Source organism: Neomonachus schauinslandi, chromosome X (genome assembly GCF_002201575.2).
Source record: "Neomonachus schauinslandi chromosome X, ASM220157v2, whole genome shotgun sequence".
Lineage (NCBI taxonomy): Eukaryota > Metazoa > Chordata > Mammalia > Carnivora > Phocidae > Neomonachus > Neomonachus schauinslandi.
Window position 1 is genome coordinate 122,250,390 of NC_058419.1, and position 23,377 is coordinate 122,273,766.

General features: G+C 51.3%; 1 protein-coding gene across 1 annotated transcript in view; it reads left to right on the top strand.

Annotated features, from left to right (window-relative positions):
* The first annotated feature begins 480 nt into the window (after nucleotides 1-480).
* Nucleotides 481-23,377, top strand: part of LOC110572270 (pseudouridine 5'-phosphatase) — a 77,260-nt gene continuing 54,363 nt past the window's right edge. Inside the window, exon 1 of the mRNA XM_021680890.1 lies at nucleotides 481-565. Coding sequence (XP_021536565.1) covers nucleotides 496-565 — 70 coding nt within the window. The 5' untranslated portion in view covers nucleotides 481-495. The remainder of the gene's footprint in view (nucleotides 566-23,377) is intronic.

Here is a 23,377-nt window from a genome sequence, read left to right on the forward strand (position 1 = left end):
ACAGCCCCATGCACCGGCCCTCTAGGCTCGCCCTCCTTCCTTACGCCCTCTCCAAACTCAAGTCCTGCATCCGCCCCCCAGACCGGGAACCAGGCTCTGCGCGGCCCCGTTTGCCGGGGTGCACGCGGGCAAAGTTGGGCCTGTACGTGGTGCATCCCTACCCCGCGGCGCCGGCTGAGCCGACCGTCCAAAACGCGCCCGCGCGCGCGGGACAGAGAGAGCGGAGGGCGCGTGCGCGGCTCAGGGCGCGCATCCCACCACCCTCCAGAGACGCCAGCGGCGCGCGTGCGCAGTACGGCTCGGGACCCGGAGCGCGGCCCCAAGCGCGCGTGCACGGGAGCGGCTCAGGGCGCAGAGGCGCGGAGGCTCGGGGTGCGCGTGCGCAGAGCGCCTGGAGGAAGAGGGGGGGCTGGCGCGCAGCCCCAGAGCGCGCGTGCGCCGCCCGGCGGGCGCGCGCACCTCCCTCCGCCCCCACCTGGCCGTGACGGCGGCACAATGGCGGCTTCCGTACCCCCGCCGCGGCCCGTCACCCACCTGCTCTTCGACATGGACGGCCTCCTTCTTGGTGGGTAGTTTGCGGCCGCCACCCGCGAGGGCTGTCCGCGGTGGGCGCGGGCGGGGGCTGGGGGCGGGGGGCCGCAGACTCTCGGCCCCGAGGTTGTGTCCGGGACCCCCGGGTGGGCGGCGGGGGCGCCGGGGGCCACGTCAGCACGGCCGCGCGCGGGGCTCTGGCGTCGACGGCGCCCGGGGCACTACTTCCGGTGGCCGCGCCGCGCGTGGGGACGGAGTGCGTGGGGGGTGCGGCGCGCGTGGGGGCGGCGCTCGGGGACCACCCTGCGGGCGGGAGGCTTCCTTCCGGCGGCGGGTGCCGGCCTCAGTTTCCCCGCGTGCACGCCCGCCCAGCGCGTCCCAGCCGGCCGAGCCCGGGGCCGTCGCCGCGGGCGCCGGGGTGCACGCACCTCGCTTGAAGCGTCGCACGGCGCAGGGGGTCCTCAGCCCGCCGTTCGGGGGCTAGTGCAGCCGGCGGGGGTGACCTAGCCGGAGGGGGCTGTTGCTGGAGTCCGCTGTGGGTGCACAGGGCCGCCTCTCGCCGCGGCACATCATCCAGCCTCAGATGTCTGTACTGCGGAGGCGGAGGGGCCCTGTTCAGCGCCCCGGCTGCCCGCAGCGACCCGCCGCTCAGGCTTCGCCTGGGGAGGGGCTTGGCAGTGCAGGGCGCGGGGCCGCACCCCGCCCTCGCCCAGTCGCCCCACCGCAGCCCGCGTTTTGACCCAGGTGCTCGAGAGTTCGAGAAGCTACCCCTTGATTGGAAGGCCTGGGCGTCCTCTCGCCGCCCTCGGACGGCCCGCTTGAGAGTCGATGGTCAGAGGCAGGAGGGCCAGCGGCCGGGAAAAGCTCAAGTAGAATCCGAAGACGGAAACGCGCGGTGCGCGAATCGGGAGAGGAGTGAGGCCTGCACGTCATGTTTCCTAACACCATTAGGTTATACAGCGTTCTGAGCTCGTGAACTCCAGAAGCCCTCCTTGAACTGTAAAAATTCCCCACTGCTTTGTGTAGACTCATGACCTGGTGGAGATGTTCACACATTATCTCTCTCTTCTTTTTAAAGATTTCATTTATTTATTTGAGAGCGAGAATGAGAGAGAGAGAGCATGAGAGGGGGGAGGGTCAGAGTTTGGAGAAGCAGACCCCCCGCCGAGCAGGGAGCCCGACGCGGGACTCGATCCCGGGACTCCAGCATCACGACCGGAGCCGAAGGCAGTCGCTTAACCGACTGAGCCACCCAGGCGCCCGTTTCTGTGCATTTTTATACAAATAGCATAGATCACTAGACACTACTGTTTTGCATCTTTTTTTTAAGATTTTAGATTTTATTTATTTGAGAAACAGAGAGCACGAGCAGGGGGAGGGCCAGAGGGAGAGAGAGAAACAGACTCCCCGCTGAGCAGGGAGCCCGATGTGGGGCTCCCTCCCAGGACCCTGGGATCCTGACCTGAGCCGAAGGCAGACGCTTCACTGAGCCACCCAGGCACACACACATTATCTCTTCTTGCCCTAAAACCCTGCAGAGTAGGAAGAAATGTTTGCATTCACTAATAAAAACAAACACTGCGGCTCAGAGAGGTTAAGTCACTTGTCCAACGTTGCACAGCAAAGAAGGAACAAAGCTGAGGAATGAGTCCAGATCGATCTGATTCTAAATGTAAATGATGTGTTCCTCTTCCCTGGTCGTTGTGACCTTGCCCCCCTGCCAGTCATATTGCTAGGTGGTTCTGTGGTAATAAGACTGATTTCTTTTAAGGCACACAAAAAATAGCCGCTTTATTTTATGAACCCAGAGAGAGAAACGGATGAATTCCTAAAGAAGAAAAAAAAAAAAAAAAAAAAAACCCACCCCATAGAGGTCACTAATTGCAGAGAAAAGTGTATGCAGCTCCTAAATCTGAAATAACTCAATTTCAGAAACCTTCTGGGATTCATAAGCATATTTTGTAGACATGAGTTTTCCTGCTCAGGTGGTCAAGAACTTAAACTGTCAGATAAATTCCTTACTCTCAAATGGAAGGTCCGAAAACCTGTTGTGGGTGGGCAACATTAATATTCATATCATGAATATTAATGCAACCGAGATGTCTCATTAAAATTCAATGTATTAAACTTCTAAATGAGCTGGCTGCTTACTTCTGACTCCAGATTCAAACACAGCTGTTTCCTGAAGCCATGAATGTGGTGTATGTGACCACGGTACCTGCAGGGACAGCGATTAACCAGGAGCTCCACCGGCTGGTTGAGGCCCCTTAACGGTCTAGGCCCTGGCAATGTTACCCAGTCCTTTGAATTGGTCAGAGAACCAAGAATTAGTGCCATGTGGGAAGATTTTCTCCATATTTTCTGCCCTTTTTCCCTCCTCCCTGGTTTAAGTGTTCTTTGAGGTAGTAAGGCTTTGCAGGACTTTCTCAGATTTTCATTTACTCCATTCTTTTACAAAATGCCTTGTATAAAACACCGCTGTCCAGAATTTACTGCTTTATCTCGTTCGGTCTACCCAGTTACCCCTGCTCTAGCTCTTTAGCTCCTGACTTCATCCCGAGTGTCTGTTGTTTGCATAACCCTCTACCATCAGCTCATAATGAGTCCTTTTGCAGTAGGTCTGCTTTGTAGGACTGTGAATGCGTTTTCCCTGGAAGTTGCATTTGCCATGTAGCCCCCAGGACTGGGGTCCTCAGGGAAATGAAACTGAAAACGGTTAGTTTCATGGGGAATGCTTATATTCTGGAGAAGCTTGTTTAATCAGAGGAGAATGAGGAAATAAATGGAGATTTTTGTAGAAATGTTGACAATGACAGGGCACTTGCCAGTACATTTGAAATAGGGGTGCTTTCTGATTCTGTTTTTTGTTGACACAAGGCAACAATCAACTATGATCGAGGTAATAATTTTGGTTCTCAGATGCCATTTAGAGAAAGAGGAAAGGGGACTGAGATTGTTTATGAACCAGGACAAGATTTCGAAGGAAGAAGATGATAGGTATTCAACAGTATCTACGCTTCCGGATAGGGAAGATTATCTAGTTCGTAAATAACTGAAATTAGGAGCACAAGGGGTGGACCCCTTCTCTGTAAAAGACAAGAAGATTGTTCCACGGAGCACTGCTGTCTAATAGAAATAAGACTGCGTGAAACGTTGCACAGCAATACTAAAGAAGGAAAAAGGTACAGACGAAATGAACTTGAATGGTCTATTTTTTCCTGTCTGAACATATCCAAAATAGTGTTACTCAACACATCAGTGTAAAAATCCCCCAGATCTATTGCATTCATTTTTGAGACTTCGTCTCTGAAATCTGTGTGTATTTTACACTTAAAAGCACATCTCAGCTCAAATTAGCCACATTTCAAGTGTTCCTTAGCCACGTTGGGTGAATGCCTGTCGTATTGGACGGTCCCATGCAGGTCTTTAGGAAGCAGCCCATGATGTCTCCTATTGATAACGGGGCCAGGCGGAGGGTGGATGTTAAGAATATTCAAAACGTTGGACTGTGTAAAATGTAGTGCACATAAAATGTATTTTCTAGGCGTCTGATAGTGATTATTTAACATCCATTAAAAATTAGCAAAGAAAAATAAGCTTATCTTTACATTCTTAAAAATCAGAAAATAATAAGAGAGACATCTGTGCAAGGACATGATAAGATTTGCACTATTGATTATAATTTACCACATCTCTGTAAATGCACACAGTTCCAGGATTTCAGCGGGTGACGTGTGGCTTCTCCTTTGCATAGTAGAGCAGGTGACCTGTGCTGGACGTCTTTGTGCTCCCTTAGTTCCCGACCTGAAGCACGTGCTGGGGTTTTAGTTCAGCTTGCTAGGTGAAACTTAATTAAGTTCCTTCCACCTTTGCAAAGAAGTGTGCCGGAATTTGGAGGCCAGTCGGAGGCCTGGCGGTGGAGGAGAGCCCACCGGAGGCAGCCCTGACTCCCGACTTCCTGAGTTTGGAGTAAGATGCTGGTGGGGGCCCCGGGCAAGGACCCTCCCGGAAGAAGGGACTCTGTTTTATGTTGTAGAACACTCGTCAGGAATAGTCCAAGTATGGACTGAAACTGGTAAAGTCTGTTCCCTTTGGGGATGCTTTCTAGTAGACCTGAACGGTGCCCCTCTCAAGTTTGTTCTTGTAGTTAGTGGTCACTTGACCAGTGGTCACCCCAGCTGCTCCTCTTTCGAGAAGAATTGAGATATCCACATGGCAGAATGGTGCTGAGAAACGAGAGCTTTGTCCGGCTGGCAAGATGACTGAACTCTTGAGCAGATCCCTGTCAGTGCAGGCGTGTGATGCCCTGTCCTTGCTGTCTCCTACATTCCTTCACCTCACAGTGTGATTTGTTGGGCACCTTAGATTCACAGACTGTCTCCTACATTCCTTCACCTCACCGCACCTTAGATTCACAGATGCTATCGTCATGGGACAACCATCCTTCTCTTACTTTCTCATGATCCAGTTTTTACTTTGTTCCTCCTTTCTTCTGGAAAAGCAGTGCACTGGGGGCTCTTTGGTCTGTTTTTGTCTTTCTGATTACGTGCCTTTTACTCTGATTCTTTTTTTTTTTTTTTTTTTTTTAACTCCTGTGATTTACATTATGCTCTGTCATTGTCCAGGGGTAGGTGCAGATTTGATGCCTCATAAAAGAGCAAGGGAAATGATGCCCCCAAGAAGTGTCCACTAAAAGCACTCATTACATAGATGCCCAGATGACGCGTCAGACCTTGGGGTGAAGTATTTGAAAAGTGATTCAGACACAGCCCATAGCTGGAAAATAGAATGTCGTTCCAGAGTGGATTATGTTTGAAAATAAATTTCCTACTGAAAAGGGTACGTGTGTACCAGTGAGTAATAATTAGAGCATTTGATCTATGGAAACCTTCACTTAATGGTGTTAAAACGGGTGGGGGCAGTCATGTCTGTAATGTGCAGATAGCTGTGATTAAAACTGGCTCTAGGGCACGTATGGAGAATTTGCTTGAAAACGTAGTAGTTGGAACGCATGTCATTTCTGTGCAAGAAGCTTTGTCCCCCTTGGCTTTGTAGAGGTGGCCTACCGTTCTAGCACACCTTAGCGTACCTTTTGAGCCTTTGGCGGGCACCTCAGCCCCTTCCCTTTATGCTCTGACTCCCTCGCATCCTTCCCTGTGATGTCTACAGTCAAGAGCTAAGTGTCAGTGGGAAGAGTGTCTGCACGGAGAGGGGCCCCTGTCTGGGAGGAGGATGGTCACCTCCACACACCCTGGCCTGGCGGACAGTTTGTGCTTGTGCTCGTGCTCCTGGGCTGGACAGTTGGTGGCCATTGACTCTCCTCTCCTGGGCCTAGGAGCGAGATCAAGGTATATTCCCCTTTGTGATCAGGGATGCTCTACTTAAAAATCTTGCAGATCATGTGGCTAGATGGGGAGAGATCCAGAAGCAAACCAAACTGTGTGCAACCCCCAGTAGACTGTCCTGTCTCTACACGAATTGAGAACAAGACCAGAATCATAGTTTGCACATCTGAGCTAATTTGAGGTGTTGGGGACGAAAGCCAAACGAAGCAGCAGGCTTCCCTCCCTTTCATGTCCTGAAATCCCGACTGCACCCTGTATGTGTAGGGGAAGTGGAGTGTCCTTGATGAGACCTGTCGACCTCTCTGCTGTCCAGACCAGCACTCTCCATCCCGCAGAACTGCCTGCCGTGTGGGAATGTTCTCTATCTGCACTGCAGACAGGAACCACACGTACTCCCTGCGTCCATAAAATGTGACTAGTGCAACCGAGAAACAGAATTGTTCCTTTTATTCAGTTGTACATAGGTTTCAGTAGCCTCCTGTGGCTGTGGTCACCGTGGTGGACCGCACAGCTGCAGAGATGTGCCTTCGCTCACCCTTGTCTGTTCAGAAACTATGTGGTGGCCAGGTGCAGTATGGGATTCAGAACAAGTCTCTTCACCTCAGAGTCCAGATGGGTCATAAACCATGGTGAGTGAAATCTGTGCATAACATCCTAACGGACACGGCAAGGGCATGGTAGGGACAGAGCCGTGCTTTGTACAAGAAGCGCCCGGAGGATGTTTGTCAAGTACAGAAAGGGGCAAAAAAGACAAATGGACGTTACGGACCAGGAGGAGAAATGGCTGAGCAATGCACGTGTTTCCTGAAGCAGAGAGACAGTATTTTTATCAAGCACAGAGTTTGAGTTTAAAAAAAAAAAAGGATTCTGAGTATGACTGTATAGGAACGTGGAGGCGAGGATGGCCTCTTGGTCCAGCTGAAAATGCTCTAGTATTTTCCAAACGTGTTCCTCATGGTAGCTATGTCCCTTTATCCTGTTTCAAATCAGAACACTTCCCCCATCCCCGAATCGCATAACCTTTGTTTTCCCCCACGATGGTGACTTTTGGAAGAGTCCAGGCCGGTTATGTTATGGAATGTTCTACATTTGTTCAGGATTTGGGATTTGTCTGGTTGTTTCCACCTGGTGTCTCCTTACCTGTTCCTCTATCCCCCCTGTCTCCTCTAACCTGGAAATGATGCCCAGCTGGTCTCAGCTGTTTCCGCAGGAACATGCTGCGGCACGCTGTTGCCTTTTTGGGGACATGGTTGCGGGGGGTCCGTTCTGTCGCCCTAGTCCCAGCCTGCTGTCAAGTCTTGTCCTCAGAAGCATTGTGGAACCCACTGTCGTCCTGCACGGTGGCACGTGGGGCATTTTGGGGAGAAGTGTGGAGCCCGAGAGAGCAGGAATAGGCAGTGGCCATGGTGCCCGTATGTCTCGAAGGCCTGAAGCATTAGGCACAGAGACGGGCCGGGTGTGGCTTCAGGGAATGTGGAGGCCTCGCTGGCACCACTCACCCTGAAGAGAGGGTGTTTCTGGGAACCTAGCGTCGTTTTGTCCGTGTGCGTACGTGTGCAGCCTGCCGAGTATAGTGCTTCTCCTTCCATCTCAATCCGATCACAGGCCATGATCTCTCCCCGTCCAAGGGTGTTCAGACCTCTGGCATCAGACTCCCTGGAAACCAGGGACAGATAGAAAGCAAATACAGTTGTCTACACTTTGTCCACTTTGGAAGGGTTAACTTCATTTTTCTTAACTTATTTTGGCTGTGTAGACGAGCGTCCATATTTTTTGGAGAAGTGTGCAGAGGTGTAAAGGAATGAAGTGTCATGGTGTCTGCAGATTGTAAGGTTTGGTTGCACAGAGGCCTGGGTTGTATGGGTCTTTCCTGTACTACTTGGGACTTTTCCAGACAGTAGAAAGCTACGAAGACGGAACAGGACGATTAAGCCTTTAGCTCGTAGCACGAAGAAACAAAACCAAATACAAACGAATAGGTCGTAGTCAGTAGATTCTGCTTAAAAAGACAAGGACGTAAAAAGACGTTGTTAACAACATTCATGTTAGAGTATGACGTAAGAGCTACAGAACCCTCAGCTCCCTGGACACTTGAGGTGGCTTTCCTGGATGTCGTGGGACAGTGGGAAACATTCGGAGAAGACGCGTTCCCCTTCCTGTCCGGCCGTCCATTTCCTTGTCCTGTCGTCACGGTGCGGTGGGAGCTGGCCTGGAGATTTGCAAAGCAAGTCTGCGTGCACACCAGATTTTCTTGCGGTAGTGCGTTACATGGAAGCTGACATTTTGTCAGGAGGTCACACGCAAAAAACAGGAATAAAGGCTTCCTCAGTTCCTTCAGAAAGTGGCCACCCTCCATCCTCTGCATTCACACGGTGCACTGGTTCGACCAGGCGACCGTGTCCCTCTGTCACCCATCTGCCGACTCCCTGCACCCTGCTCACCGATTCTCATGCACCGTGTCGACTGACTTCGGCAGCTCTGGCCATGGGTTTGTTTTCTCTCTCACTACCGTGGGCTACCACGGTCTAAGGAATCTGGACGTTAGACGGAGCTTGAGTGACACAATGGGATGATGTTCAATGTGCTGCCCGCGCGCTCTCTGTGCTCCCTTGGGCCCAGTCTTACTCCTGGCATCAAGGCCCTGGGGGTCACCGATTCATACGCGTATACGGACTTCTCCTTCCCTTGTCTACCTCAATTTCAAGAGCCTGGAAACCCTGTAGCTCTTGCTTTTAAAAACAAAAATCACATGGTTATTGAAGAAACATTTCCTGCAGCAAGGTGTTACTCATAGTTTTGTTCTGGCCACAGATACTCTTGGATTGCATTAAATACCCACCATTTTGCTGACTTCAGTACACTCCTATAGTGCATGCTTATTTTCACTCTACATCTCTTCATTCCCCTCCTTTGTCTTTTTTTAGAAAATGATTTTATTTATTTATTTGAGAGAGGGAACACAAGCAGGGGGAGCTCAGGCAGAGGGAGAAGCAGACTCACCACTGAGCAGGGAGCCCGATGCGGGACTCAATCCCAGGACCCTGAGAACATGACTTGAGCCGAAGGCAGATGCTTAACCGCTTAAACTGCAGAGCCACTCAAACATCCCTCCCTTCTTCATGTGTTAACATGAAGCATTTCCTTTGATTAAATTGATCATTGACTATAATCAAGGTAAACTTTAAGGCCACTTTGTCACTCTGTGTTCTGAGCTTTGTGCACTCATGTTGATGACCATGAATCAGCTTTTAATATGGCACACTTAGGTGCCTGGCTTCTCAGAGTGGCATTATCCTGGACTTTGAGATTTAGAATCGAAGCACCTTGTCCTCCCTAAAGAGAAACTGAGGCAGGCCAGCCCAGTGAGCTTGTTGCGGAGCTGAGTAGAAACCCTAACTTCTGCATCTCTGTGGGCAGGCTTGGAGCCATGTGCATCTTCAGCATATCATAGACACGGTGTCCCGTCTTCTCGGACTTTAGAGGCTTATCCAAATACAAAGACGGTTAGATCACAGACCACGTGGATATGTGACGCAGGGCCCTTAGTGCACTGTTTAATATGATTCTGCAGAAGAGATTTAATCACTTGAATACGTTATGCCCTTCTTTATCCTATCAGTGTGTATTGTTCGATCAAGTAAAATAACATGCTGCTTAGTAGGAGGATGGCCCTTCTGTGCGTGAAGAGCTTCCCATATTTGTGTAATCGCTTCTGTAATACCGGACGTCTTTGTGTTTACAGTCTCTTGCTTGTGCTGCTGGGGCTGGGAATAGAGTGGGGTCCTGAATTTGGGGGTGTACTTCTAAAGTGGCCTCTTCATCAGTGTGCTATGTCGCGGTAAGTTCACAGGAATCTGCCGGCATGGTTTCCTCTTTCCAGGCAGGGCAGGAAATGGTCCTCCTCATGCCCATGCCTCCTCCTGGACCGGGTTCCTGGCCCTTCCTTCCTCGAGGGAGGAAATGCTTGCCTTTTCTTCGGGATGAATCGCAGCTGCTCATTCCTTATTTCTAACGCTTGCATGCGTCAGCATAAAGCATGCCACGTCTGCCCTTCACACGGAAACAGAGATGCTGCTTCAACCTGCTGGTCCAGCCAGAGTGCATTTCCCCCATTTCCACTTTGCCAAGTTTCTTGGAAAGGCGGCTGCACTCTGAGCCCCTGCTGCCTCCCTGCGCCATCTTCCTGAGAGCTGGCTTCCACGCCACGGCCCACAGAAGCTGTGCCCACGAAGGGAGCAGTGACTTCTGTGTTGCCACATCCAGCAGGCACAATTTTCTTACAGTTCCAGAACTTTCTGCGTCAGGTGCCGCTTCTCCACTCTGTCCTTGGGAATCTGTCTCAGTGGCTTCCAGGACCATGCCTCTTCTGTCTTCCTCACTCCTTCCTCTTCTCTTTAATTTCATGTGGGGGCCTGGTGACTGGCTTGGACCCCCTCTGTGTCTTGGAGATCACTTGTGAACCGGCTTCAGCAAACGCTCTTGCTTTCAGGACTCTTTGACCCCATGGTCTGCCTTCCCCTGTCTCTTGGCGTTCACCCACACTTCCTGGTCACCACCATGCAACCCTACCTGGATACACCGTGTATCTCACACGGAGCCTAGAATTCCCTGCCTGATCTGCTCTTCTCCTGCATTCCCGTGAGCCACACGTGCAGAGACTGGGACTTTCCTGCGAATCTTCCCTTCCTCACCCTCTGCCCCACCCCCAAAGCAGTGCAGTACTTACTTCTAAGTACTCCAGAGCCATTTCTACGTCCTTCCGACGACCACTGCCTTTCTCTAGGCTCTCAGTGGCTCCCTCCCCGAACCAGTGCCTGTCCAGAGACTTTCCTACCAGCCCCGCACTCTTGGGAGCAGTCTCGTGCCCCCCTCACACGTGTGTTCTCGGGCCCCCTGGTCACACATGCGTCCTCAGGCCCCCCTGTCACACGCACGGCCTCGGCCCCCCCCATCAGACACGTGGCCTCGGCCCCCCCGTCGCACGCGCGGCCTCGGGCCCCCCATCAGACACGTGGCCTCGGCCCCCCCCGTCGCACGTGTGTCCTCGGGCCCCCCCATCAGACACGTGGCCTCGGCCCCCCGTCCCACGCGCGGCCTCGGGCCCCCCCATCAGACACGTGGCCTCGGCCCCCCCCCGTCGCACGTGCGTCTTCGGGCCCCCCCATCGCACACGTGGCCTCGGGCCCCCCTCACGCTTACAGCAGAGAGAGGCAACAGATCACTGACAGCAGGTCTGCTCAGGGGCAGGTCTGTCAGCCCTCCTCCCCCCGACTCCACTGGCGATGCTGGAGGCCTGGTGCTCCCGTGGGTGCAACTGCAGGATCCTGGCACCCAGGAGCATTTGGATGACGAGTGTAGCCCTCAGCAGCAGCTTTCCCTGAGGGTGTGCCTACATTCCCTTGAGGAGTTGGGCCATGAACGGGTCCCTGATTCCTTCCCAAGAGGAAGAGCGGGGTGCAGCTAGAAGCAGTCGGTCGGCTCTCCCCGTGGTCCGTGTGGTGCCCTCCTGTGGGCTGTATTTTTTGTGCTTGGCTAGGTGCTCATAGCACAAACGTGGAAGTCATCTCTGGCTCTGCCAGTTGCAGCCTGACCAGCTGGTCCCTTCCGCAAGGCTCCAGCCATATCTCAGCAGCCATCTTGTTAAACCAGTTGTGCGGACCTTGCCTGATGGCCAGGAGCCTGATAAAGGCGTTTGAAGTCACCCACTGGGTCACTGGAACAAGACAGGTAGCCAGCCATCCAAGGCAGTTAAGGTGGTTTCAGGCGGCCAGCCTATACGTGGGTCCATCCAGATGGCTGAACACAGGTGGCACTCTGCTGTTGAGGGTTTGTTTGGGGGTAGAGGTTTAGCTTCAAAAGCAGCTTAAGGAAAGCGTGATAGGTCGGATCCACAAGGACTCTCAAGGACAGAGAGGTGGTCAGTGCGCTCATTCAGTTTGTGAATCCCACAGGCTTTGCTAACCGGCCCCCCAAATGCCGGGTACTGAGACCAGGAGTAGATCCACCCGTGTGCTTCCAGGGACATGGTCAGGGCTGCAGTAGGTTGTGCATTGGGGGAAGCAGACTTCCTCCATCCTGCTGCGTTGTCATTGGTCTGCTGAGCTGACCCAGTTTCCTTGGGAGTCAGGAAGAGGAAGTGGGCCAGCAGCCCAGGGTGCCTTCTAGAACATTCATCCCGTGCTCTGAGCTAGAGCTAGAGGAGTAAGTTAGGTGGAGGAGGAAGAAGGTGGAAAGTATCCCAGGCCAGGGGGACAGGGTGCTCTGGCAAGGTGTATTTGATGATGTGCATGACCAAGGCTCACGCTCAGGGAGACCTCGGGCTCGGAGGCTCGTGCAGTCGTCCGGTTCTGCAGGCCACAAGTCCAAAATCAAGGTGTGGCCATGCCTGTGCTCCCTCCCAGGGTTCCAGGGGAGGGCCCTTCCTGCCTCTCCCAGATCCTGGGGGCTCCGGGCATTCCTGGGTTTGTGGCCACGTCCCTCCGATCTCTGCCCCGGTCTTTACGGTGGCTTCTCCTCTGTGTCTGTGTCTCCTCTTGTGTCTCTTATAAGGACATCTGTCATTGGATTTGGGACCCACCCAGCAAATACAGGATGATGTCATTTTGAGATTCTTGATGTAATCACATCTGCAAAGATCCTTTTTCCAAATAAGGTCCCATGCACAGGCTCCAGGAGGGCAGGGCATGGGTGCATCTTTTTGAGAGCTGCAAGGACGCATAGGGTTGGCATGGAAGGAAGAGGAGAGGCTTGATTCAGAGGCTGTTTAGTTCATGGTGGGGCTTGCAGGGACCCAGGGAGATGGAGGTGGCCAGCATTCCTTCCCACCTTGGCTGAACAGCAGTGTCTTGTCCTGAAGTACACACTAGAGGAAGCAAAAAAATAAAGCACAACAGAAGTGAGGAGTTCTGTTGTGGGCACGTGCACACGTGGAGTTTCAGTCGCCTGAAAGTTTGGCAACTTTGAGATGGACGTCATGGAGGAAAACTACCATGGTTTCCCACTTGACACAGAGAAAACCCTTGAAGCTGACACCCTGCCGAGAAAACCCTTGAAGCTGACACCCTGCCAAGAAAACCAAAACCGATGGCCATCCATCTAGGCCCATCTTTATCTGGTGGCAGTCCCTGGAAGGCAGTTCAAGTTGACATCTTGAAGCCCCCCTTTCCACATGCAATGCAAACACTCACAGAGCTGGGTCATGGGTCTGGGAAGGCAGGATCTGGACATCAGCTACGCTGACTTCCACACATCTTGTTCTACCATGTGTCTTGCTTTGCTTTGTTCAGTTTTGCATGGAAATAGAGAAAAAGAAATGGATTTGGAAGCCAGGAGGAAAGCGTGTGACCGGGCACAGAGGGAGCAGGTCGGGATCCTTCATCATTCTCAGGCTTCCCATCGGCCCTCTGATTCCTCCTTAAGCCCTGCGCCAAAGCCTGCCATTTTGGGTCCAGCCCAAATGGACATGTCAGCGTGCAAAGTCCTCCCATGCCCTTTGAAAGGGTCTCAGTCCTTCAACGAGACAGGGCATTGTAGGCGGAGGGAAAATTACAGGCTGTTCCCTCGGATGAACTGAGTACGTGACACTTCCCAGAGAGACGGTCATTGCTGGCGAAGGTGTTTGCATGCAGTTTATGTTTTCCTGTGGGGACTTGGGACAGGCAGAATGCTCACAGCGCCCGGAAGGCACAGAAGGGCTCAGCCTGACTCTGGAAGCTGGCAGCAAATCCGTGAGCAAAACACTGACTGCTAGACTGTGTTCTCCACAGAGGTTTGGATCTAGGCCAGTTCTGCGGACTCTCTGGGTCTAAGCACTTAGAACAGTGCCCAGACACAGTGTGTTTATCGGTGGAGAAACCTTGGTCATTGCACGCCCATTGGTGCGGATAGCTGCTATTTATGTACATATATATACAGGGATGGGGGGAACTTGTTGGATCTGGTGTATGAGACCACTCCCTTCTCCCCAGACTCCATTTTCAACACAACGCGACCAACATGAGCGTAGAAACGAGAACAGAACCTGGGACATCACTGGGTGTGTGCCCTGTGATCTTTGAGTGTTGTTAAGTGTGGTTAATGAAGTGTTGAGCTGTAATTACATCCTGGCACCTCTCTCATAGAGACTTGCCTTCTCTCATTACGTTCAAAGCCCTGGTTACCACAACTGCCGAAGGCCAAGGACTCTCTTTCCTACCTACCCACATAACAACCACGTTCACCTTGTCATTTCACCTGGAGGAACGCACAGTCGACCTGAAAATGCAATTAAACCTAATACCCAGTTGCCAGTTACAGAAAAGAGATGAAGGGGGCTGGAGCTGGGAACTTGTAATCTAATTTACAAATTCTTGATTCTTCACAGAATCATCACTGTGGGCCTCGCCCTCTCATCTGATGGCTGTCTGGATTTTGTCCACGACATCACTTGTGTGCACGGACTCTAGCCTGTAAATAAAGGGCCTTATGTAAGGTGGGTGTGTGGTACTTGGGTGATGGGAATGCGTGTCCCCGGATAGAGGTGTTCTAAGTGGAAACTGGGTACCAGATTTCACGTTGAGAAAACCCTGCTCATACACGAGGGGCTGTCGTATTTCCTAAGGTCCCTGCCCACCTCTGACTGAATATGGGAAACTCCATTCCAGGATCAGCGTGGAGTGCCGGCAGCACGGGTCGGCCTTGGGGCAGCGACTCTCCACCTGCGGTGCCATGGATGCTCTTCCTTCCTCAGTCTCTGCTCTTCTGTGGCCGATGGACCCACGCCATCTCAGGTCCCTGATACCACCAAGGGACGGAGGGCCTCTCTAGAACTATTAATGTTAGTAGACCTAAGCCATCACCGTTAAGAGGCCATAACAGTGTCTGATTCTATTTACAATTTCTTTTATCAACTCAAACACCTTTATGGTCATTAAACCACACTTAAAAAGCCAGTAGATTTTATTTCCTTGTTCAGTGGTTCTCTTGTACGAATTAACGAATAGCCAACGATCACTTTGGCCTAATAAATGAAGTTTGTAAAAATGATGAATGTGAAGTTCACTTGACTGTTCCAATAGAGTTCCCATAATGTCATCTTAAATTGTGAGTGAAGATTAGTACTTTGAGTGTGCATTTCGACGTTTATGTACAGCACCGTTGCCCCAACAGGCCAAATTCAGTTAAAGAGTATATAAGTCATAAAATATTAAATAGCACACAAGAATTTATTCGGTGGTCTTCCTTCTTCTGAGTGTCACTGAATATTTTGGGCACTGAATGAGCTACCTGTCCATTAGGGAAAACTAATGGTCCTCTACCACATTTTTTCCATTGCCACCCAGCCGATTAGATTTTGCATTTTTTTTAGCATATATGTAAATGTGTTTCCACTTAAATCCAGTACTCTTTGAACTCAACAAGAACTCTACATTCTCATTATACTTCCCAGGTTTAAGCAAGTCCCAAGGAGGGCTATAAAGATGACATCTGATGGAACACTGGTATCTTTCATGTACTTTGAGTTAGAGTAACAGCTTATAAAAGGTGTATACTGACATGAGTCAGAGACTGAACACGCAGTCAGCCTTCACTCTCTGTCCAAGGAGCCTCTGCGGGTTCACAGAGAGATCGCCTCTCATCACCTGCCACTTTCCTGCTGGAAATCAGGATACGAAGCTTGTCCCCTTGGGTCAAGAAGCTTTGCACATCGCTACTTTTGAATACCGGCAGCATACTCTGCGTAGAAAGAGGGACCCACACCTTACTGCTCTTGGGATCTTTGCAGAAATCCTGGGTAGAGTTCAGTAAAATCTGAGATATATAAACTAGTTTCTAGTATGTGAGCATATTCTTTTAAAAAGGATCTTGATTCTTACTTCTTGATTATTCTCTTAGTCCCTCCCCCTGAAAAACAAGATCTACAGGGGTAATTTTAAGTGGTTGGTTGCCTTTGCCTTTGCCAGAAGGAAATAACCAAATAGATGGAGATCTATAATGCTGTGTTGTGGACAGAATTGTGACTCCCCAAGATGCACATGTTGAAATCCTCACCCCCAGGACCTCAGAATGGGGCTGTGTTTGGAAGTGGGGCCTTTAAAGAGGTGATTAAGGTAAAACGAGGTTCCTAGGATGGGCCCTGACCGCATAGGACTGCTATCCCTATAAGAAGAGGAGATGAGGACACAGACACGCACAGAGGGACGACCACGTGAGGCCACGGGGAGAACGCATACACGGCTGCAAGAGCAACCAGCCTCGGCCCCGCCTGGATCTCAGACTCCCAGCCTCCAGGACTGGGAGGGATAAACGTGTGTTGTTGAAGCCACCCAGTCTGTGTTCCTTTGCTGTGGCAGCCGTAGCAGTCCACCCAGGCACGTAGAAAGTTTGATACCGTGAAGGGATCCAGCAATCTGGACCGCCGTTCTGGAGGTTCTGTGGGCAGACTGCGCCAGGGCGGTGGACAGTGGACGCTCAGGGCTGTTCGGTGAGTGCCTCACCGACAGGAGTACCGCCGAACTTTGTCCAGTCTTCCTGTCTCATCTTTTCACACTTGAGTTTTCTGACATTCCTCCACCCCCACCCACCCAGGAAAATAAGTGAACAGAAAGCACACCCGAACAGCTGAAGGAGGATGCCGGTGACGTGTGGCCCTTTGTGTCTTCAAAGGAGGAGCTCTTTGTGCTGCTCGGCGCTGATTTCACCGCAACGTGATTGCTAGATTTTGTAATGATTAGCATCGCCCTAAATCAAAAATGTTTTTGGCACTGTCTCCGTGGTAATGCTTCCACTGGTGTCCTGTTGCAGCAGGCCCTCTGGAGGGGATTCCTCCGTACTGACAGTAAGGACAGAAACAGACGGGTAACAGGAGAGGCCCCTGAAAGGTAGATAATGAAAGCTGTTCTTGGAGTTGGGGGAAGAACGTCTTTAAACTTTGCATTTTGTGGAGGACAGCTCCTGGCTTTCACTTACTCAAAAGGCATAAGAATATATGGATTCACCATTAAGCCGTGAAGCCCAGAGCTTTCGGAAGCTAATTCTTCACAGAGTTTCTCCATCTAGACCATGAGAAAGACAAATCCATCTGGAACGCCATGGTCATATATTTGTCTCTTAAAACTGAAGAACTTAAATTACTGACATTCACTAAATGCAAGTGTCATGATGTGTCAGTGGGAAATGGGAAAAAAGAACCTGGTGATTAATAAGGTTTATACATGTGTGATTATGATGTAGGGGTAAGAAAGACCGAGGCCACCGTGCTCTTTTAACATCTGGTGGACAGCCTCGGGGAAGCTGCAACACGTACTTTTGTGAACTGTCTAGCTGCCGTTGACCTTGGGTTGTGAAAGCCCGTGTGAATGAAATGCTAAGAAAGGTTCATTCGTAGACTGTGTTTTTGATGTGCTCAAGAGTCCTGTAGAGGGGCGCCTGGGTGGCTCAGTCCATTGAGTGCACGACTCTTGATTTCAGCTCAGGTCATGATCTCAGGGTGGTGAGGTCAAGCCCATGTCAGGTTCCGTGCTCAGCGGGCAGTTGGAATCTGCTTGAGATGCTCTCCCTCTCCTTGTGCCCCTCCCCCTGCTGTGTGCTCTCTTTCTCTCTCAAAAATAAATAAATCTTAAATAAAAAGTCATTATACACAAGTCCAGTTAAGAAAAAATGAAAATAGATGGCCGAGAAAGTTTCTTATTACGTTGGTTTCCTGTTGCTGGAGTAACCCCTTACCACAAACCAAGTGGCGTAAGACAAGGTAAATGTATTAGGTCGGCGTGGTTGTGGAAGGCAGAAATCCCGTATCAGTCTCCCCCCACCCCGGGCTAACATCAAGGTGTCCACAGGACTGCATTCCTTTCTGGTGGTTGTAGGGGAGAACCGATTCCCTTGCCTTGTCCAGCCACTCACAGGCTACCCCTGTTCCCTTGGCTCACAGCCCCTTCCTCTTCCGCAAATCCATCGACACGCCCCGCGTCTCTGACTGTTCTTCACTAACATAGGTGTTTGTAGTCAACCACTTCCCTCCAAGCACGGCTTTCCTCGCACCTCATAGGTTTGGGGGTGTTGTGTTTTCATTTTCACTCATCCCACAGTATCTGTGAGTTTCCCTTCTAATTTCTTCTTTGACCTTTGAATACACAGGCGTGTTGTTTACTTTCCACATATTTATGAATTTCCCCATTTTTTTTTTCTATTCTTCTAATTTCATTTCATTGTTGATTGGGGAAATACGATGTATGATTTCAAGCCTTTGTAAGTTTATGGGGCCTTGGCCTCAGATACGCCTTTTCCTACATTATGGTGCCTTTTCCTGGAGAAGGTGTGTAATGTTACAGTTTGATGGAATGTTCCATAGATGTCTGCTAAGTGCAGCTGGTTGGTGGTGTTTAAGTAGTTAATGGCATTAAATCTGTTTCTGTTTCCTTGCTACTTTTTAATCTAATCCTATCCCATATTAAAAGTGTGGTATCCAAATCTCCAACTGCTATTGTTGAATTACCTATTTCTCCAATTTTTTTGTGTGTGTGTGTTACTTTCTGTTTTATGTAACTGGGGCTGGGTTGCTCAATTCATGCATGTTTATAATTGCTGCATCTTTGGAATGACCTCTCTATAAATTGTTTCTATTAGATTTCTTTGTGTTGTTTCTAGTAAAGATAGTTGTCTTGAGTCGGATCTTGTGTCTGCCCCTCTTCTGGTTTCAGTTTACATTGGATATTTTGTCCATCCTTTAAACCTGCTACACCTTGCGATCACGCCTTAATAGTAAGGTCATACTATTTTTCTTTCTTAAAATCCATTCTGGCAATCTTTACCTTTTAATTGGGAGGTTTTAGCCATTTACATAAAATGCCATTCTTGATAAAATATGATTTTTGTATGGCATGTTGTTTCTGTTTGTCTTATTTCGTTGTCGTTCCTTTATTTCTCCCCGACTGCCTTCTTTCACATTAACTAGATATCTTCTAGCGTGCCACTTTAATTCTCTTGTTGTTTCTTTTATTATATGTGTGTTTAGTTTTTTTCTTCGTGGTTGCTCTGAAGATTACAGTTAGTAACTTAACAGGTGACCATCTAGTTTGCATTAATGCCAACATAATTTAAAAAGTATACAGAAACTTTGCTGTGATAGGGCTTCAGTCTCACCCCCTCCTTTGTGCTTTTACTGTCATTAGGATGACATCTTTCTACATTATGTGTTCATAAATAGAGATTTATAATTATTGCTTAATGCATTCGTCTTCTATGTCAAATCAGAAACAAAGATTTACAAACGAATATAGCCCTGTGGGCAAAATCACCCCCCCCGTTTGTGAACCATTGCCTTAAGGTATAAAAGTAGTGTTACAGCATCCCGATGGAACATAATTTACAAAGACTGCCAAAGGAATTTTTGAGTTGGTCATTGGCTGATGAACCAAGAAACAAACATTCATGTGTAAAAAGTATTGCATGTTTAAGTGTTTCCAAACTGTGCATGAGGATATTTTCCAAAACAAAACATAAATGTGGATCATTCTTGGGTTGCATGCCACCTTCCAGTGAGAACTTCTCTTGGTGTGGTAAGGTCTACTCAAATCCTAAAAACGGGTGCTGATGGAGAAGGGGCATATACGTGCAGTTATCACAGGGCTCTAGCAATACTGTCAGTTTGACCTGGGGAGAAGTCTCGTAGGAGAAAGTGGCAGAGTTTTAGGAGGCTCAGGTGTCGGGGCATTACATACTGTGGGGACCACTCTCTAACGTGACACCTCCTCCATCCACAGTGGTTTGCAAGTGGGTGATCAGAACGCGAGCGTGCCGTGTGGGCAGCCTTTCCCAGTCATCCAGGAGTAGATGCAGAGCCTCGTCTGTGAGTCCTACACCCTGACGTCCCGTGGGGGTGCTCGAGGATGGCCACTGGTGCCGGGCGGGAGCTGCGGCCCGCGACTCTTGCTGGTGGAGCCCCCGTGCGGAAGCAGGGGCACATCGGCGTGGGGCCCCGTAGAACAGCGGCAGCCTCCTTCCAGGAAACAGGAAAGCAGGCTGCCATCAGCCTCTGCACCTTCTGAGAGTCCGCTTTGAAAAATCCATGCGGGAAAGGCAGGAGATGGGGCCTCTGTCAATATCTGGCCCTACGAGAAGAGTCATTTGAAAAGCCTTTGTTCCCATATGCGATCGGCTAAAAGTACGCTTTTAAAAAGAGAGAGAACAATATGCCCATACAGAGTGTCTATCGATGTTACTCACATCCTTCCGGGCTCTTTCCCCTTCATCATGTGTATCAGCTTCTTGTACAAATGGATGTGAACACACTTGATAGGATTTAAGGCTTGCTCTTCTTTGGACAGCTCACCCTAAAGATCGTGTAGCTCCCTTGAATTTATGAGTCTACGCCCAGGCTCTTTGCCCCAGAGTTCCATCCCATGACTGTGGAGGGAAACCATGACACAGCACACCGGAGGGAACACCCTCCCCGTGGGACAGGCCCCAAGGTTCTGATGCAGCCTGCAACCTCCACCGGCCCCAGCCCCTCCCACCCACCTGTCTCCCCTGGGCCACCTCCCTGCGGGTCCTTTCTGTCTGGGGAGCCTCACCTTTCCGTGCATGGAGCCGCCTGTCACTCCGGGAGCCACGGAGCCTCGAGCTTCTCTTCAGTTGTCCCTGCCAGCCTGCCTTCCCCTGCCTTCTCCATAATTAAAGACAGAAGAGGAGTGCAACCTACTTTGGGCCAGGATGATGTGGGAGTGTACAGATGACTGTGCGAACTCCGTGGAGCGTGTGGTGCGTCCGGTGGTCCTGTGCCCCGAGCCTGAGGAAGCGTGGCACTCAGGCCTCCGAACGCATGGGACGTGCCCTTCTAAAGACAGGGCCCGCGAGGGTCTTTATTTCCAACCTCACTTTACGACAACCCCCGGGCGTGGAGCACGTGCTCTGTTGTGGACAATTTCCACAAGTATATTTCATCCTCAAACAACCTTAGGGGACAGGGAGCATCCTCCCTATCCTCCCTATGGTGTGGACAGTGAGTTTTTCCTTTGACAAGGTGACACCTCTAGGAAGTGGCAAAGCCAGCATGCGGATCCATGTCTGTCTGGCCCCGTCGTCGCTCTGTGTCCTCCACGGGGAGAGCTTCCTACAGCTTCCTCGGTGCTTGCCCCCGAGACGCCCCTGCTTGGAAAGATAGCTCCGCATGGCGTGGAAGGCGCGGCCGGTGATGACACCGCCCCCTTCCCCACACCTCTGTCCTCCCTGCCCGCGCTTCACAGCAGGACGCGCTCATGCTCACGTCATCGGGCAAGCATGCTCCTGTCCCCAGACGCCAGAGCCATGTTGACATAGCCCCCGTGGGGGCAGCCGCCGACAGGAGCCAGCGCCGCCCATTTTCGCCTAGATGGCGACCAGAACCTGACACTCCCAACGCCCACCTCGCAGATTTCCCAACCCAGAGAGAGGTGTCTTTGTGGCTTTCAGCCTCTAACACTTTGTCTTCCGTTTCCCAAGCGACTCTACCCTCTATGAGTGACAGTGGTCCCGATCTTCCTCTTGGCTGTTCAGTGACAGATGCCATTGGTTCCTGCTCAGTGCCATTTCGGGCATTTCTCCCACCAGCTGCAGGGGCTGAAGGTCCTCATAGATTTCGACGAAGTGGGACATGGGGCAGATGAAGGATAACGGGCCTTTTCGGGGGCAGGTTCCCTGTAGGAAAAGCAGGGATTCATGTCCCTGTAGGACTCTGTAAGCTCGTGGAACCCCCATGCCCCCCAGTTTGGGGAGTGCTGCTCCAGGTTTAAGAGAAATCTTCGGGGAGAATTCACCCTTGGGTGACTGCTCGCTCGTTGCCAGACTCTGGTAACGCTTTCCCTTCATTCCTTCCGCTGAATAACTCCAGATTCAGGGAGTACCGCAGCAAAGTGTCGCTGCTCCCAACTTCCAGATTAGCCTTTCCAGCGAGAGAGAACGAAACGGGGCAAACGTGAAACCTGGAGCCTGGGTTTGCACACAGAGGACGCATGGGGTTAAGGAGATGAACCTGTCCAGCCTGTCATGTCCAGCTCCATGCATGGAGCCACCTGTCACTCCGGGAGCCACGGAGCCTCGAGCTTCTCTTCAGTTGTCCCCGCCAGCCTGCCTTCCGTGAGAATCCAGGTGCCGGCACACCTCGGCTGTTCTGGGAGAGGAGGTTTGGGTAGCACCCGGGAGCCCGAGTGAGGAAGGCGGGGAGGCCAGTGACCCTTTCTCTGCCTCCGTATGGTGTGGACAGTGTGCCCGCTGGTGTCAGGCTGCCCGTCTGATCTTGGCTGGAGAGGAGGTTTGGGTAGCACCCGGGAGCCCAAGTGAGGAAGGCGGGGAGGCCAGTGACCCTTTCTCTGCCTCCTTATGGTGTGGACAGTGTGCCCGCCGGCATCAGGCTGCCCGTCTGATCTTGCTGGCTACGGCGTTCCCCTAATACATACCACGGACGCTGGTGACAGATTCCAGTGCCAGTCACTCCGGCGGGGAGTGGCAGCAATTACCGCCCCTGTTGTACTGATCAGGCTCTGTTGTGTCACAGCCATGAACTCCTATGACACGTTAGCCCCGCGGTTCTCACACTTGGGCAGGCGTCAGACGCTTCCAGAGGGCTTGTTACAGCCCACAGGGCCAGGGCCCCAGGCTCTGTCGTTCGTGGGTACGGGTGGATCCCAGAGTCTGCATTTCCCCTCTAGCTCGCAGGGAATGCTGGTGCTGCCCGGCCGTCCAGGGGAGCCCAGCTGGAGTCCCCGTGCGTGGAGCTGAGGGTGCGGCGTACAGAGGCCTTGTGTAGAAGTGACAGCCCGCGGGATGGCACACGTCAGTGCGTTTCAGTGCCCAGTGGCCCGTGGGCACACCTGGAATATGTTGCTGAAACTCACAGAGTCTCCGTTTCTTATTTTTATTTATTTTATCCATTCATTTATTTCATTTTCTTGATTCTAAACTGGCTTAATAGCGTTTATGGATCAGTTACATATCATTAAACATTAGAAAGCAATCGGCACCTTGTAAAGCGAGTCCAAGGCTGAGTTTGGGAGATTTTTTAACTTGAAAAGCACTTCGTTATCACCACCAAATCCCACAGGAAATTCCCGGAATTTCCCCCCATTTTAGAAGATACTCGTCTCTGATGTGGCAGTTTCTCCGAGCTCGGTAGACATCGCCCTGTCTGCTTTTTGCCGCTCTGCCTCCGACCTTCCCGTTCTCCCCGTCGTTCTGTTTCTCGGGACCCATGCTGCATCCCAGCGCTGCTGCAGCTGGTTTCACAGACAACCGATGCCAACACCTGGCGTTTCCCCATCATGCTAGTACCTCTGTAGGGCAGGAGGAGGAGCGGAACGGCACGCCAGGTGCACAGGGAGCAGAAGACACTGAACCAGGGAGGCCCAGATGCAGGGAATAAATTGTCTTATTCGTCTGCTTTTTACCCATTCGTAAGAAAGGGGATGGGGTCATTTATCCTGTGGTTTCTGTGAGAAGTGCTCTCTGTGATCGTCAGGGTACCTGGAAGCCTGCGCGGCTGCACCCCCTGG